This window comes from Branchiostoma belcheri, unplaced genomic scaffold, assembly GCF_001625305.1.
Source record: "Branchiostoma belcheri isolate BF01 breed outbred unplaced genomic scaffold, Haploidv18h27 scaffold1, whole genome shotgun sequence".
Lineage (NCBI taxonomy): Eukaryota > Metazoa > Chordata > Leptocardii > Amphioxiformes > Branchiostomatidae > Branchiostoma > Branchiostoma belcheri.
In genome coordinates, this window is record NW_017802379.1 from 2,021,547 (window position 1) to 2,036,813 (window position 15,267).

At 44.0% G+C, this 15,267-nt stretch overlaps 1 protein-coding gene across 1 annotated transcript in view; it reads left to right on the forward strand.

Annotated features, from left to right (window-relative positions):
• Positions 1–11,780, forward strand: part of LOC109467528 (WSC domain-containing protein 2-like) — a 30,333-nt gene extending 18,553 nt beyond the window's left edge. The window contains exons 3-8 of the mRNA XM_019765556.1: positions 5,763–5,956; positions 6,237–6,364; positions 6,789–6,966; positions 7,821–8,007; positions 10,631–10,830; positions 11,101–11,780. Of these exons, the coding sequence (XP_019621115.1) occupies positions 5,763–5,956; positions 6,237–6,364; positions 6,789–6,966; positions 7,821–8,007; positions 10,631–10,830; positions 11,101–11,456 (1,243 nt within the window). The 3' untranslated portion in view covers positions 11,457–11,780. The remainder of the gene's footprint in view (positions 1–5,762; positions 5,957–6,236; positions 6,365–6,788; positions 6,967–7,820; positions 8,008–10,630; positions 10,831–11,100) is intronic.
• Positions 11,781–15,267: the final 3,487 nt, after the last annotated feature.

Genomic DNA, 15,267 nt, shown 5'->3' on the forward strand with positions numbered 1-15,267 from the left:
ACAAGACAAGAAAGCAATAACAAAACCCAGGTATATGAAGGATTAGACAAAACCAAGGGTCACACAGATTCAAATACGGTCTCCGCACCACTACAGTGTGATCGCCGGCCAGGCGGAAGTAGAGCCTACAGGAGGCTGGATAGATCGCCGTGTGAAATATCACGTCCATTCCCGCGGATTTACCGGGACCGGGTGACAAATTGGCGGCTCATGCGCTGCCGAGGACGGCTTTTCCCAGCCGCAAGGTACGGTATTTGCGCGCACCAGGCTAAACTTCTAAAACTTCCACCTACATAAATTCTAATAACCATGATAGGTAAAGTGAGAGTGGGGCTTAGGGGAATATAGTATTGTGTTTCCTGTTTCCCGTCCGACCATGGCACCCCCCCCCAGCTGCCCCCCCCCCCTTCCCAATCATAGCCTTTTTGGGGCAGTCGACCAATAGCAAGGCCCTAAATTTTCCTAAAAAGTATCCTAAAATTTACTATTTGATCAGAATTTCTAATGTTTCCAGCATACATTTAGCTGATCATCACGATTGGAACAGAGTAATTGTTAAACACGGGGTTGTTGTTTTCTCATGCTTGCAGTACAGTTAATATTTTCTAGTGCCCCTCCAAAGTAATCAATGTTAAAGTACAACAACCCATAGGATTTCATTTGGCCAATTATCACTACAAGAAATTAATAATAGATCGAGAGAGAATGGATATTTCAAAGCGGAAACATTATTTTAGATATACATTGACAATATCTAATTTGTAATCATCTGAAAGGGATTCTTTATGCTTCATCATGGTACACAATGTACAGCTCCTTGTATGCACTGCACGAAAAGTTGGATTTAACAATACCCTAGTGTGAACAGTGCCGAACTTGACAATGCTGTTAATAAAAGTAAAACCCGGTAATTCATTTACAACCATTGTTAAGACCAAAATTACCAGACTTGACTTTTATTTATTACCATTGTCAAATCAGAGACTGTTCAGGAACCCAACTTTACTGGCATTTGCTACCATTTGGTAAATGCAAATGTTCGTGCCGTGAAGTCAGCTGTGGAACGTCATAGGAAGAGACTAATTAATGGGATGCCCGACCTTCATAACCGGAAACAGACTATTCGGAATATATAAAAACGTTGTTTCCAACAAACCGTGACAATGTGGAGTTGATAGTCCTCCCACTGAGATTCCCTGCACGCGAACATTCGGCGCTTTCCCCGGAGACTTGTTGCCTGTACAACGTAATTGATCATTACTGAATTGCTCCTGTTGCAAATGTCGCTGCATACGTGCCTTCTGAAAGTAACGCTTGTTCGTATAAGGCTGCGCGGTCACTACATTTCTCGTACTATTGTCGCACGATTGCACAAACTGAGGACACTCTTGTGGCAGTTGTACGTACGTCGTTCAAAAATTAGCTGTCTTGTAATGGAAAACGCTGTTAATGTTTTAAATCATTATCGGAGGATGGTTATGTCATAGCCTGCTTGAAAATCCTGCGTATACATTTCTATGGTTTTCGTTAAGGCTTCAACTCATGTTTTGCGAATCAGTATTCGTATTTTCGCTGGAGAATCGCACTCAGATTCTTGGAGAGGAAAAGGATCAATAAACTATGAAAAATTCTGCCCCATGCGCTACGAAGTTGTGACCTCATCACGCCTGGCGTGCCCCCGCTCTAATTCTCCCGCGGACCCCGAGTGTGTACAGCCGACACCGGCTCTGAACCTGCCGCCGCACTCAACAGATCACTCGGCCACTTCTCCGCCGTGTAAGGTGGAAACTGCCGGTGGTCCCGCCTAAATATCGTCTGGGATAATATCTAATACGTGGGAATACTGTAGAGTGCATGGAGAGTGAAGATGAAAAGTATTATTTCCCACAGGACAGAAAAATGATGAGAAATGCAATTTTCATAGCAGAAGTTGAGGAATTTGAAACATGATAGTAAAAAAATCAATACCATTGAGTCTTTTATATCTTATAAATCAATAAAATCTGCCGCTTCAGACGTTCAAAATTGCGGGGGATTTTATTTTTCCTTGCCTTTAGAGAAGACTAGATCTGACAATAGAAAAATTAATGCAAACGTAGAATTGGAACCGGGCTAGTTCCGTCATTCTTTTACCTGCCGTGGTGTATGCATGTATGTTTTTGTTTGTTCACTTGCATGTAATCATCCATAGCCTTCGGACATAAATAAGCAATGTCATTCATCAACGTTCTCCCAACACATGGGGTGGCCTGTACCCTCGTGAATTGGCAATCTGGCGTGATCATTGTAAAAATTGTTTTTGAGTGCCTTAGTGCATTGACTATATATTAAACGCCCCATTCTGTAAGATGAATATGCGAATCTGTAACTAAGCCTCTGTTAGCGTGCGTGATTTTATGTTTCATTTACACTGCTGCAAGGAAAGGCATTACACGTACATTAGGTGATTGACCTGAGCTTGACACTGACTTTTGTTTTACAAACACACATAAGGTGCTGACGCCATATCGTCGAACAGCAGGCATTCTTCTGATCACCTCGAGTTCGAGAACGCCGTTTTTTACAAATGAATGACAGCACTGGAAGCACTTATTCAGTCCATCAGCCAGAGAAGAGTATCACCTTGGCACGTTGAGCCTCCACACGTTGGTTCTGATCCAATCTCGCCTGGTGTTTCGCCCGAGGGGCAGTATAGTGTTGATGATGAGAGAAGCGGTTGGACACATTTGGTTGATTGCCTTTCTGTCTGAGATTGCCTCCGGTGCGGCTGTCTTATCAGGGCCGGTGAAGGTGAAGAGATGGGGTGAAGTGTAGACAGGAGATAAAACTGAGCAAATTTAAGGTTTACGTACCATGTATTTCTAGACAAGTGTGAAACTGAAGTGAAGGAGTTGTAGTGTTTCCACATAACATAGTAGCGCAAACCGTTGAGAGATGTACAATGTACGTTAGCGTATCATAACGTAACTGCCGGATAGGTTAAGTTTTCGTAGCGCTAACCTAATGACTTGAACAACACATTGCGGCAAAACTTTCAGCGTGTATCGTACCAACGTAGATTAGATTCCATTCTTGTACCATTGTATTTCCTGTCCCCACGACGCAACACGCACAACTGGGAACCATCATCAGTGTAAACCTGTCAGAATAGTTTCCGTTATAGCGATACATTCATTTGTATTCCTGTCGTTTCTCAAATTTCAATTCCATCCGTCCTTATCAACGCGGTTTTATATTGCGAGCGTTGTTCTTTCTCTCGGAACCAATCAGGCAGTTTAAGGATGGATTGCAGATAAGCTGACGTGAAGCGTCAGTCTTCAGCAATAATGCCCTATCGCTCCGTCTGTCTAAGTGAGCATAAGAGAAGAGATACGGCTTTTCTAACAGGTGGTGATTGGCATTCTGTACGCAGTGCTGTATTATTTTATTATGTATCATATGATGCGTCTCTCAACGATTTGTCCTACCATGTTATGTTGAAACGAAATTCTAAAATAGACAAGATTTGAGTAGATATCGGTTATTGGCAACGCTACAGCCTTCACTTTGATTTCACACCTATCCAACAATCCATGGTAAACTTTACTGGGGTATATCCAATATCTATATATATCTCACCCAAATCCCTCACCTTCGCAAGAAAAGAATTACAGCTTGACTGTAAGTACTACCTTGAGCAAAGTGGGATTGCAGTCATTGACACCACGCTTTGTTTCAAGAATTGCACCGAGTGAAATCCAAGAGAGTGTTGCTACTCGTATGAGGATCGAATGTGTCCACATAATTTTTTCCAAGTGAGGTGATGCAGCCATCTTAACGTGCTCCGATTGGTATTCTCCACCTAACAATGTATACTTTAGACGCTGGGAACTAACTAACGTTAGAATGAGGACTGACTCTGTCCTTGGTGCTGAAATCCATATTCAGTATTCCCTTGAAGTGAAAACATCCGATGGGCTACAGCTCTTCTTATGTGACGTGAAGCATCTGTACCCAACGCCGTGTACTGTAAACGGCAATATTTAAACACTGGGTGAAGATTGTCTCTGTCCTTGGTGCTGAAATCCAAATTATGCCCTCTTCGTGGGCAAGTGAAATGACACGGTTATTTTAAAGTGCTGTGTTTGGCCACGGTATTCTACACCCAACACTATATACTCTAGACTGTAATAACCAAACATTGCATGCTGCAGTGAGGACTGCTAGTACAATAAATGTAGACGGTAATAACTAAACACTGTTGCAATGGATATGTAGCTCTGTGGTCTGTACTGAAATCCAGACTATGCCTTCTTAGTTAGTACAGGCAAAGCGATACAACTAGTGTATTGCGCTGTGATTTGCATTCTACACCCAACACTGTATATATTATACGGTAATAACTAAATATTGTTGAGCCGGTTTAGCGGCACATAAAGAGCATAATAAGTGTACAGTTGAAATTCAGTCACTTTCCTCTCCAACTTAGGCATAGATTGACGTACGTGGCACAAAATGCACTACACAAGCCTTTCTGGCTATGATCCAAATTCCGTTTATGATGTTATATCACATGTACCCATGACGAAGTACAGGGGTTCTCCCCAACCCTATCGGCTTGGCGCTGATATTGGTTCTGACAGTTCCGACTTATGTCGTCTCAGGGAGATCTAGTGACGTGATTACCATCTAAGATGAACTTTGTTCGTCCTGACTTTTTGACTTTGAAACGTGCTCGCTCCTCTGTAGCTGTAGCTGTAGACAGTCCTTTGACAGAAACTATCTCGCAACCAATCTTTACGGTTTTCGAATCCTATCTGGACTTTATCTCCCAATTTTTCTCTTCCATAGTATATATAGACGTGGTAGGACATTATTTACACTAGCAAATGAACTCTACAATGTATTATTTTTACATGGGAACATGACATGTAATGCAGACAGTGGGGACCGAGGTAAGGGACCACTGTACGGTTCATCTGAAAGATATGCTGCTCGCGGTCGTAAATAAAATTTTCCATTCCATGCCACTGTGCCGCAGGAGGGAGTCAATTTTCGGCTTTACCTTGTCAGAGCCTGATGGAAATCTCATAGATTACGCGGACCGATGTCACGTTAGATTCGGCAGAGATTCGGCGAGCCCCCGGATAACTCGATCTGGGCTGCGGGGCGGCGGGGACACCGCGTCCGTCATGTTCGGAACTGTCGCAGTGTAGCGGTAATTACTGCCGCGTTTAGCGGCCTGGAGACGCCTACTTTCGGGCGCGCATTATGTCTTGATTATCCGATGAACTGCGATGAGGCGTGTTGGCGTAGGCGTTGAGATCGCTCGTATCCTGGCATTGTGTGACATTAATACATGTAGAAAGAGTGGGCATGTACATGGGAGAGAGTACCGGCACCGGTGTAACAGCTCAATCAGCGGCCCCCGGGCTTAGACATTACCCCGGGTTCAATTCGATGGAGGATTAATTTAGGTTGCTACACCGGGATGATCTACCAATAACTAACGGCTTTTGATCAGCCAACAATCATCGTCCTGGGAAAAGGGAGTAGATCTAGAGTGGATGAAAAAAAAGGCATCTATCAAGTCGAAATGGCCGAGCGTACCGGCAACTAATATTACAGTTTTGTCTAGCAATCAAACGCAAAAGGTGGGATGAAAACTCCTTAAGCATCTCTTGATGTTGTGGATCCAGAATTTTATTTCAGAACGCTAAAATACTAATACTAATCTGGTCAACGGCGTTTTGCTCACTTTTCTAAACAATCTTCCTTTCCAGGGGACTGTACTATGTTGGTCTGGAGTTCGGGGGTGAGTGTTACTGCGGGAAGAACATCCACGCTGTCCCCGTACCCTCCCGGGAGTGTAACATGACCTGTCCCGGGCGCCATACGTCACGTGTCACGTGTGGGGGCGTGGCCAGGATAGCCATCTACAGGATGGACCAGAAGGCTCTGGAGAAGATACACAAAGGTGACGGGAAGTTTTAATTAGCCCGCATAGGCAATGCCTACTGGTATTAGCCTGGTTTTTAAACCTATTAGCTCCCGAGTCGACTCGGGAACTATCATAGGTTTGGTAACCATGCAGTACATATGATACAGTAAAAAGCATTTTTTTACACTGTTTGGCCCTGTCCTTGGTGCTGACAACCGTTTATCGGCACAAAAAGAGCATGAACCATGTATGATGAACCATGGATTTAAAATAAAAACTGAAACATGCTTTGTTCATAATCTGCTTTTCATATTAGAGCGGCTGAAGCAGCGAGCGATTCCGATTCCGACGATTGCCGACTCCTACCGAGGGTGTTTCCGAATGACGACAGCACCCGAGCAGATCTCGCCCTCGCCTCCCTGGCAGGACGACCGCCTGTCCCCGGTCAGATGTGTGCAGAGATGTACAACAAAGGTGAATATTAACTTTGGATATTTGGGTTTTTCTTTTACACTACCAGTAATGTCTCTTACCTGCTTACGTTTCGATGTCTATCTGACAGCTTCCTCAAAGCTAGCTTTGACTGGAGTACTGCTTCTCGCCGCTATATAAAAGAAAACCCCAATAGCCCGTGTTGTACCAAACTCAGTCTAAAATCTACCAACCTGATGAAATTATTTTCGAGAGAGTCTTAACTTGTTGGTTTGATTGTTTGTTTGTTTGAGCGTAGCGAGCCTTAACTTGTTTGTTTGTTTGTTTGTTTGTTTACTCGTATTCGGTTATATGTGACGGGCTAACGCCAACCAAAACAAAACTTTAACATTGAAACGCGATCTATCCGTGTTAATGTCTCCCTTTGTCTCTCCAGCTCTTCACGCTAGCGATCATGGGAAACTTCACCACCTGTCAGTGTGCCAACGTCACCGCCAACTTCCGGATCTCCAACGCCTCTGGGGACGAGAACTGCAACTACCCGTGCGCTGGGAACGAGGAACAGCGATGCGGAGGGCCGGGCCACGCCTCCATCTATAGGACAAATGTGGAGGGTGCGTTTTTTGATTTTTTTTAATCAGCTCTTTCTCAGCATTATATTAGCAGCCGGACTGCCTAGACAGAACGCTGTCAGAGTTTTGGCTGTACCCGGCCTAACGTTCTAGGCCCAGCCACACCCCCACCCTAGACTCCCCCGTAGCGGTAATTTAGACAGGCGGGCGAAGGGCCCGAAACAAGTCTGGCGCCCAGGGTATTTGCGCTGAGGAAAGTATTAACTTCACATTTAAATTTCTGTCTGTCCTTGATCTTAGCAATCTTCCCCGGAAGACTGTTTCAAAGTTTAACTGCCGTTGGCACAAAAGTTCTCCCATGATTTGTATCCTTCATCTGTTACTGCATGAAAAATGGATTTACAAATGACTATAATTGTCCCATAAGTCTGGTAATGATTGCTTTTTAATGCCATGGGCAACTATTCGATGCAGCTAACTTTTATGCCACACCAATTTAATTTGTTGGTTGATGGATTCACCCGCTTCATTATTTTTCTAATTTGCAAAAAAAAAACAGTCCAGCCTCATGGATCAACTCAAAATGCTTATATTTTGGTCCTAAGTCCCTTCTCTTCAGAGTTGTTACAGTTTTTCCTTCTATTAATGCAGTGGTTTGATTAAAAGTTTGAAATTCATTGTTTGGATTACAAACCAGCCTGGTATGTTGACTTCATGGCTCCAGTCATAGCATTTCGGGCTATCATAGGGTGCTTAGGTCTGTTTTTATTATTTTGTATTATTGTTTGCATTTATTTTTTCTTCTTGTCACCTCATATGTTTCCTGAAAAATCCGAGAACCAACAAATCAAACTGATGTGGCCTTACCCTTACATTAACGTCGTGTCTCCCCGCAGATGTGCGCTGCTCGCATCAGGAGTTTATCGTGCCGGACCACAGCCGTCCGCTGGTCGCCCTGGCCAGCTTCCCCGGCTCAGGCAACACCTGGGTCCGCCACCTCATCGAGAAGGCCACGGGGATCTACACGGGCAGCTTCTACAACGACGGAGACCTTTACCTGAAAGGTAACTTTGACCTAAACACGTGGGTGTTTCAACACGTGTCACAAGGGGACTACATGAGCCTAGAGTAGAGCGTTTCACGTTTTGTGCTACGCCCGTTGCCAATGCCTTTGAGCTTCAGGCGAGTGTGTGCTAGAAGATTAGCGGCCAGACAATGAGAAGGAAGGCGTAACTGGATACGTACACTGTCTGGTCATGGTCGATTTTTAAAACAATTTAGTACCTTGAAGGACAACCCTAAGCAAAGGAGTGTGCAAATGTGTTTGTCCGTTTGTTTGTGTGTATGTTGTCTCTGGCTATCAAACTAACCTATGAACAAACCTACATGAAGCTCAAATTCACTTGTGCAACGTACTGGACGCAAAATTTGGATACTCTGGGACATTGCATATTCCGTCCTAGGCCTCTTGTATGGCGTGTTGTAGCACCCGAGCACTAAGTCAACATTATGCAAAAACGTATCAAAAAGACATCTTCAACGCCGGGACTTTCTTTTACCTTTTCTACGCACAAGCGGATTCTAACTGCGTGCTATGATGACAGATGCCGGTTACTTACGAGATCTGTAAGACGATACGAACGACAGCAATCATGGCATCGCGCTTACATCTGAGCAATTATGCGAATCAAAGAAACGCCGTGATAGATAACGCCATTTACGGTAATGGAGATCTGTACTTGGAAAGTATTATCGAGGAAGCGAGTAACATTTTGCTAATGGCGTCATCACTCATAACGTGCAAATTGCCACGGCAAACAGCACAAAGCGCTCTGGTCACAGGCATCGGAAAGATGCGCTGTTTGCATCTCTATGTGTGTGAATATGTTGGTGTTTGAGTGCAATTGAGAGGGTTTGGCTATCGCAAATTGACCTGAAGGTTAAGTTGGTAATCTGGGAGGAAGTAACCCCACTCATAGCGTTAGGGTGGTGAACCCACTTGTCACAGATGTCAATTTAATAATTCAGAGTCTAGCATTGCCTTGATTCATCATAACCATTACATAACTCATCAATCAACTTGTAATGGGTTACCTTACTGTCCCCTTTCTGTCTGTAATTCATATTCATAATTTGACTACCCCGACTGAAAACTGAAAATCCCCTTGAAGTTTAGGTCATTATTAGAAAGCATGTGCTTTTTTCTATCGCGCCGTGATTGAATACTGTTAGATCCGTGTATTGTGCAAGTATTTCGATCAATTCCGGCATACAGCTTACGGATGGTAAACTTATTTCATTCAACTTGCAACGACAAGAATGCATGTTGCAACGCTTGACAGCAAATCCTGTGGTATGGTATAGTTTATTGAATGGTAACGTAGTGGTGTATATATGTAGTGATGTAAATTCATAGCTAGCGGAGTTGCAGGAAAAAAGGAGTGATGCCCTGGATGCTTCCCTGTTTTGGCAACATTGAAGTAAAAAGACACCTCTTGGCCTAGTTTCATCTTCCTTTGGCACGTAAATCGTGTGTACAGAAAGGTAGGAAATTACTGAAGCAATTTAGTGACATTCACGTCTCTCCTTGTCAATGTGAATCTCTAACCTTTGGGATAATCACATCTCTCCATCAGAAATCTGACAGCCGCTCAGCTCCGAACCACGCCCAGAATCACAATGTCTGAACTCTCGGTGGAGATGGCACAACTTACCCCCGAGGTCTCCGGTTAGACAGTGATCGAAAATCGTTCCGGGCACTCCATTGTGCGTTTGCGTGACGGGAATTTTTGGAGGTCACGTCCGACGTCATGCAACGCGCGGGATGAGATGGTCTTCCGGGGGAGAGTCGGATGTTTCTCTTTGGCTGATGATTTAGATCTCGCGATAACATCCGCTGAAATCTCGCGGGAACGCTGAAATCTCGCGGGAACGCTGAAATCTCGCGGGAACACGGTAATCTCGCGGGAACACGAGCTTGTGTTCTTGGTCCCTCTTTTCAGAGCGAATGAAGTCCTTCGAGGCTTACAGGTGGAATAGCTTTCTGAAGCTAACGCTAAAGTGCTTCTATGACGCGGATGAAGGCCATTACCGTCTTATGGGTAGAAATCCGTAGCCTGGAGCCCTTGAAGGATAACGTGATGAAAGGGGGATTTCTTGGCAATGGCGGAGACATTTTTGCCTGCTGAATACATACATATCAGGAATCAGACACGGTCTTTGACTGAGCGCAGTTCGCATACGATTTACCAGTTAAGCAGGGCTATAGCATTGAATTCAGCATCCATAACCTCTATTGAACATCTACAGCAACTGACACGTACCTTTTGTAATAAACCACACTTATATACGGGCGGATAGAAGCAAGGCAAATGTTATTACCGTAACAGTCCTCACGTCTTGATACACATATGCGTATTGCGAGTTATCCGTGCAATCTTTCAGCAGTTTTGAAAATCCTTTGGGATGTGCTTATCTTGATGAATTTTGAGATTAAGTGCATAGTATTTCCTTGGTACTGCCATCATCTAGCATGTACACGATAGTGATAATATATACAGATGTACAGCATATGGTTACTTTTGTCTGCCGCCTATTTAGTATTGGCAGTACTCTGAGTCTGTTGCAATAGTATAACTATGTATTTAGCCCATATGGACAAGAATATGCACTAGAGATCATTTATTATTACCATGTGCCTCCTCAGGGTTAAAGGAGAGAGAGAGAACTGGCGGAGAGGGAACACCATCGTGGTGAAAACGCACGTCTTTGACAAGGAGCACATCCAGACGTTTGACGGCGCCATCCTGCTGCTGAGGAACCCTTACCGAGCCATACAGGCCGAGCATAACAGGAGACTGGCGGGACATACGGGGCTAGCAGGGGCAAAGAGCTATTGGACACAAGGTAGGGAGAGGGTAGTCTGGATGTCAGCTTTCTCGGTCGCTTCCCTGTCAAAATAGGCTGGACCCCTCATATTTATTCGCCTGGTGATTATGAACAAATTTTCTCATTTTTTTACAGGAGCTTTTCAAAAGATAACGGGGCAAACGAAATAATACCAGACTAAAGTACCCGTGCTAGTTGGACGATCTATCTGTAAACTATTTTGTTGTGGCTTGTACAGAACCCATGTGTTCATTAGTGTAACTACAGTTATGTCTTTCTGGGTTTCAGAATGGGTGGGTTTTGTGAAAGGAGGGTCCCAGACCTGGGCGAACACCGCTCTGGAGTGGATAAAACACTGCAAGAAACTCTTCGTCATTCACTACGAGGATCTGCGGAAGGACGTCATCGGCCAGATAAAGAGAATATTACAGTTCCTGGAGGTTCCTGTGTCTGAAGAAAGACTTCTGTGCGTAGAGACGGACAAGGACGGGAAATTCAAACGGAGAAGACATCTTGATTTCGATCCGTACAAAGCGGAAATGCACGAGGCCATTGACATCTACATCCGGTCCGTGGGGATGGCGCTACAGCTGAACAACCTGACGAAAATTCCACAGGAATACTACCCGGATCAACCTGTTTAAGACTCCTCGTTATACCATGTCATAACGCGTCTATGTTCAGATGTTTATTTGTGAAAAGCAATTTGCGATGACCAAGCGTTATTTGTGTATATTTGGCAATCGATATTTTCGATGTTATATGGTCGTGTAGTGTGGATATAAAGCGACTCTCAATATCGTAAAACAAGTCCATCGTTGAAATGGCCGTGTATAATCGCTGGACCCTGCAACTATAAAACTACAGGAAACCGATACCAAACTCAGAGTAATACCATAGGAACTCATAAAAAGTCAGATAGAAATTAAGTTTTCATCAATGTCACATTAGACCGAGACAGAATTGTTTCATGTCATCTATAAGTATGATTGTTCACTGATTACATGTTATGAAAGTGAGCTAACACGAGCGGTCCGATAATTCCTATGTCTCTGTTTGTCACGTTTTTAGTCGCTTTAGACGGTATCGTATGCAGAACCGTGCCTATCTAGCTCTGATGCTTGAATTGGTTAGCGTTTGGATCAGGCATGATTCTGCATAGTCTCCGCATATTCAAGAAAGTTTATTTTTCCCAGACACGGTCTTCGATACGTAATCCAGAACCGTAATTCGGGTAAAGCCGGTTCTAGGTACAACAGACAGTGTTGACACTTTGTTAGATTCCCCAGCCAGCCGATGGAAAATTCTGAAGATCTTTAATTCAGATTGAGCCAGCAGATTGCATCTCATTTTCAATCGATGTTAATGTTGGAGGGCCACAATCGAACTTCTGTCTTTCTATCTTATTGCCACCGCCTACTCACAGACAAGTAGCAAATATCATAGCTATCCATCCAGATTTTCCTTCGTTGTGGTGTCCTCATACACACACATTACCATCTTGGTGAAGGTAAATATCCTTGAACCTTGAACATGGACATCAGGGATATCATCACCAGAAACAATGGGTTCTTCTTCTCCACTCGTCTCTTTCCTCCATCAGTGAGCGGAGTCCTGCTGTGGAGAAGTCCCTGAGCCCAATATCTCGCTTCAGGGTGTCAATTCTAAGGTAACTATCTGTACAGAATAAAGCAAAGATGCCGCTATTCAAGGCATCGCTCTATATAATCTCTGCGCATTGCCAACTGCTTATAAAACAGACGTGGCCGTTTATCGTCCCATCTGCTCTTTGTGAAATCACCTCTGGTCACTAAAATGTCAGACGTGTCATGCCATTGGGCGGTAAAGAAAATGCCAAGGCTTTACGTACTTGCCTCCCACCGAAGCCGCCTAATCCCTTCGTAATGAAACCTTGAGCCGCAGTCCAATAGCCCAAGGCACATGGTAAAACGGGGATTACTGGCCTGAAAATTGCCGCCCTGCCTATAAAACGGTATTTTCGTCTTTCGCACAACTATTGACGAACTAGGGTGCAGATGGCTTGCAAAACACGAATCGTTCGTCATAAAATAAGCGTTGGCCGGAAATGCCACGAGGATATTTTGATGCATATGCATAGGACACCAAGAAATCTGAGATTGAGATACCCCTGTGAAATATTCAAAGTTTTGTGAAGTTCTTGTTTTAGATTATTGAATTTCTTTATCCGCGTCTATGCATTTTCCCACTGCAGCTGACTCCCAGCCAACTTCCTGCTGTCCCCGGTCAGCATGCTGGAACCTAACTTCCCGTGTCTCACCTTTTGTGGTCATTGGTTAGGGAATTCCCCTATCCACCCCTGTCACTCAACTGTATGGACACAAAATTAAACGTATACTTCTACTACTACGCTAGCTATTATAAGGTTCGATAACATTCTCGTTTAACCATATAAGTGAGCCTTCGTTTTCGTGCAGATGTCAACACCAGGCAATCTTGGCGAATGGCATCGTACCGTGAGTTATTAGACAGTTCCTCGGCACACACGCTTCACTGGATACCCTTCATATCGTGCCTGACCCCTCCCGTGACCCTCGGGCTTCGCTATTGATGTATGCCCGCGGACGAGACATTGCATTTTCTGCAAGACTGGCAGATCAAGGATCTATGAAGGACAAGTGTTCCCTCTGAGCCATCCGGAACACCACAGTGCAACTGTTAATGTACCGTGCGGGGATCAGACTACGCCGGGTGTCATCAGACACGTCATTTCTCACTTGTCACAAGGTTATCTTGTCTCTGCTAGCCTACACCGGGCCTTCCTAAAGGGGGATAGAATGGGAGAATTCGGCCGAATTGACTGGCCAGGGGAGTAGGTCCACCATCAGGGTTTCATACCGCCATATATTTGAACTTCACTGATACACAACAAAAGTACAGCGTACAGTACAGTACAGTCTTAACTTCATGTAGACATACAGACAAGTACGTAGGTAAAACGAAATTAACCTACATACAAGATGACAATACATGAATCAAATACTACTTGTTCTAAACATTCTTTGATATATTTACCTATTTGTACACGGTAAGGGTTGTTACGTACCTTCCAGAATGAAATTGAATTTATTGTGGCTAAACTCCCTTGGCCAATTGTTATTTAGATAAATTTGTTGTTTTTGAACCCGCGTTGTATCTGATGGAGACTATGCCTCTGCAACATACACACGGATGGCTACATTGTAACAAGTGTCAATACCTTTGTTATGGCGAATCAGCGTCATACAAAAGCCGTGGTGAAACCATATTTCAAAAAGAGCTCTGGGCATTATTTCCCTTTATCCACCGCGAGTCTCCTGTTACTAACAGATGTGATCTGTTGTCAGTTTGTAAACCTCTCCGAGATGGTACATGCTCCGGTTCGACCGGAGAGAAATCTCCAAGGAGACAGTCAGTCTGAGACGCAGTCATCCGAACGGCTAAGACAGAAGAGCTATAAAGTCCCTCGCGCTGCCCTTGTTATCATCGCGCTTTGAAAGTGACACTTGTGCGTGGAGCGGAAAATCGGGCTGATGTTTTCATAAAAGATGTAATTTGAAGACACGACGTTATGGGGCTTGACACTCGCCGTGTGTCATGCGGTAAAGTAGTAATTCATAAAACATCTACAAAGTAACACATAACAACATGTCATCATTCATATTCAAGATGCACGATTCCATGAAAAGTTAGATTCTCAATTGCAATTCTTGGATATGTTTGAATTCTCTTCCTCAACCAGTATAGACTCAAATTTGCGTACGCTTCTTTGCTATCCTGGCTATCTGTACTGCGTCTACGCAAACCCGGATACAATATTTGAAAACAATGTACGGGATATCGATATCGTCCTTAGACACGTAAATGCTATCATAAACGATACGTTCTGCCGAAGTCCTATTTACAAGACAGTACATGTTTATTACAATACATGCAGGTTTACTACATGGACATGCCAGGCGACACGTACACGCGGTAAATATCACAGAGGACAGGCGGCGTCATGACGACACACGGTCCGCCAGGTAACCATGTCACACACGTAATCATCAGATTTATCATCGTGCTCCGGGTCCGTGCTGGGAATGGGATATGGACACGACCCCGCCAAATAACCTAGATTGGAGTCACGGTGCGAACTGTGAAAGAATATGTGTGTTTATTTTATATAGATAGGTCACGTTCGTGTTCCTGAACGCAATTGCAACCAATGCGTTTTTTGTCACACTAGTTGTCAAATAGGAAGCTAAGTGCCCCCCTCAAATAGCAATATACACTGCTAGTACAACGACATATGCTTTTAAAGCAAAGGCTTGTCATTTTTATGTTTACCGAAGGAAAACATATTGATTTTGCTACGTTTCCTTTTCTTCTTCTCCAAACAGTGACCTCTGACCTGACTGAACCATACTGTCTCTCACCATGGTAACTGGTATT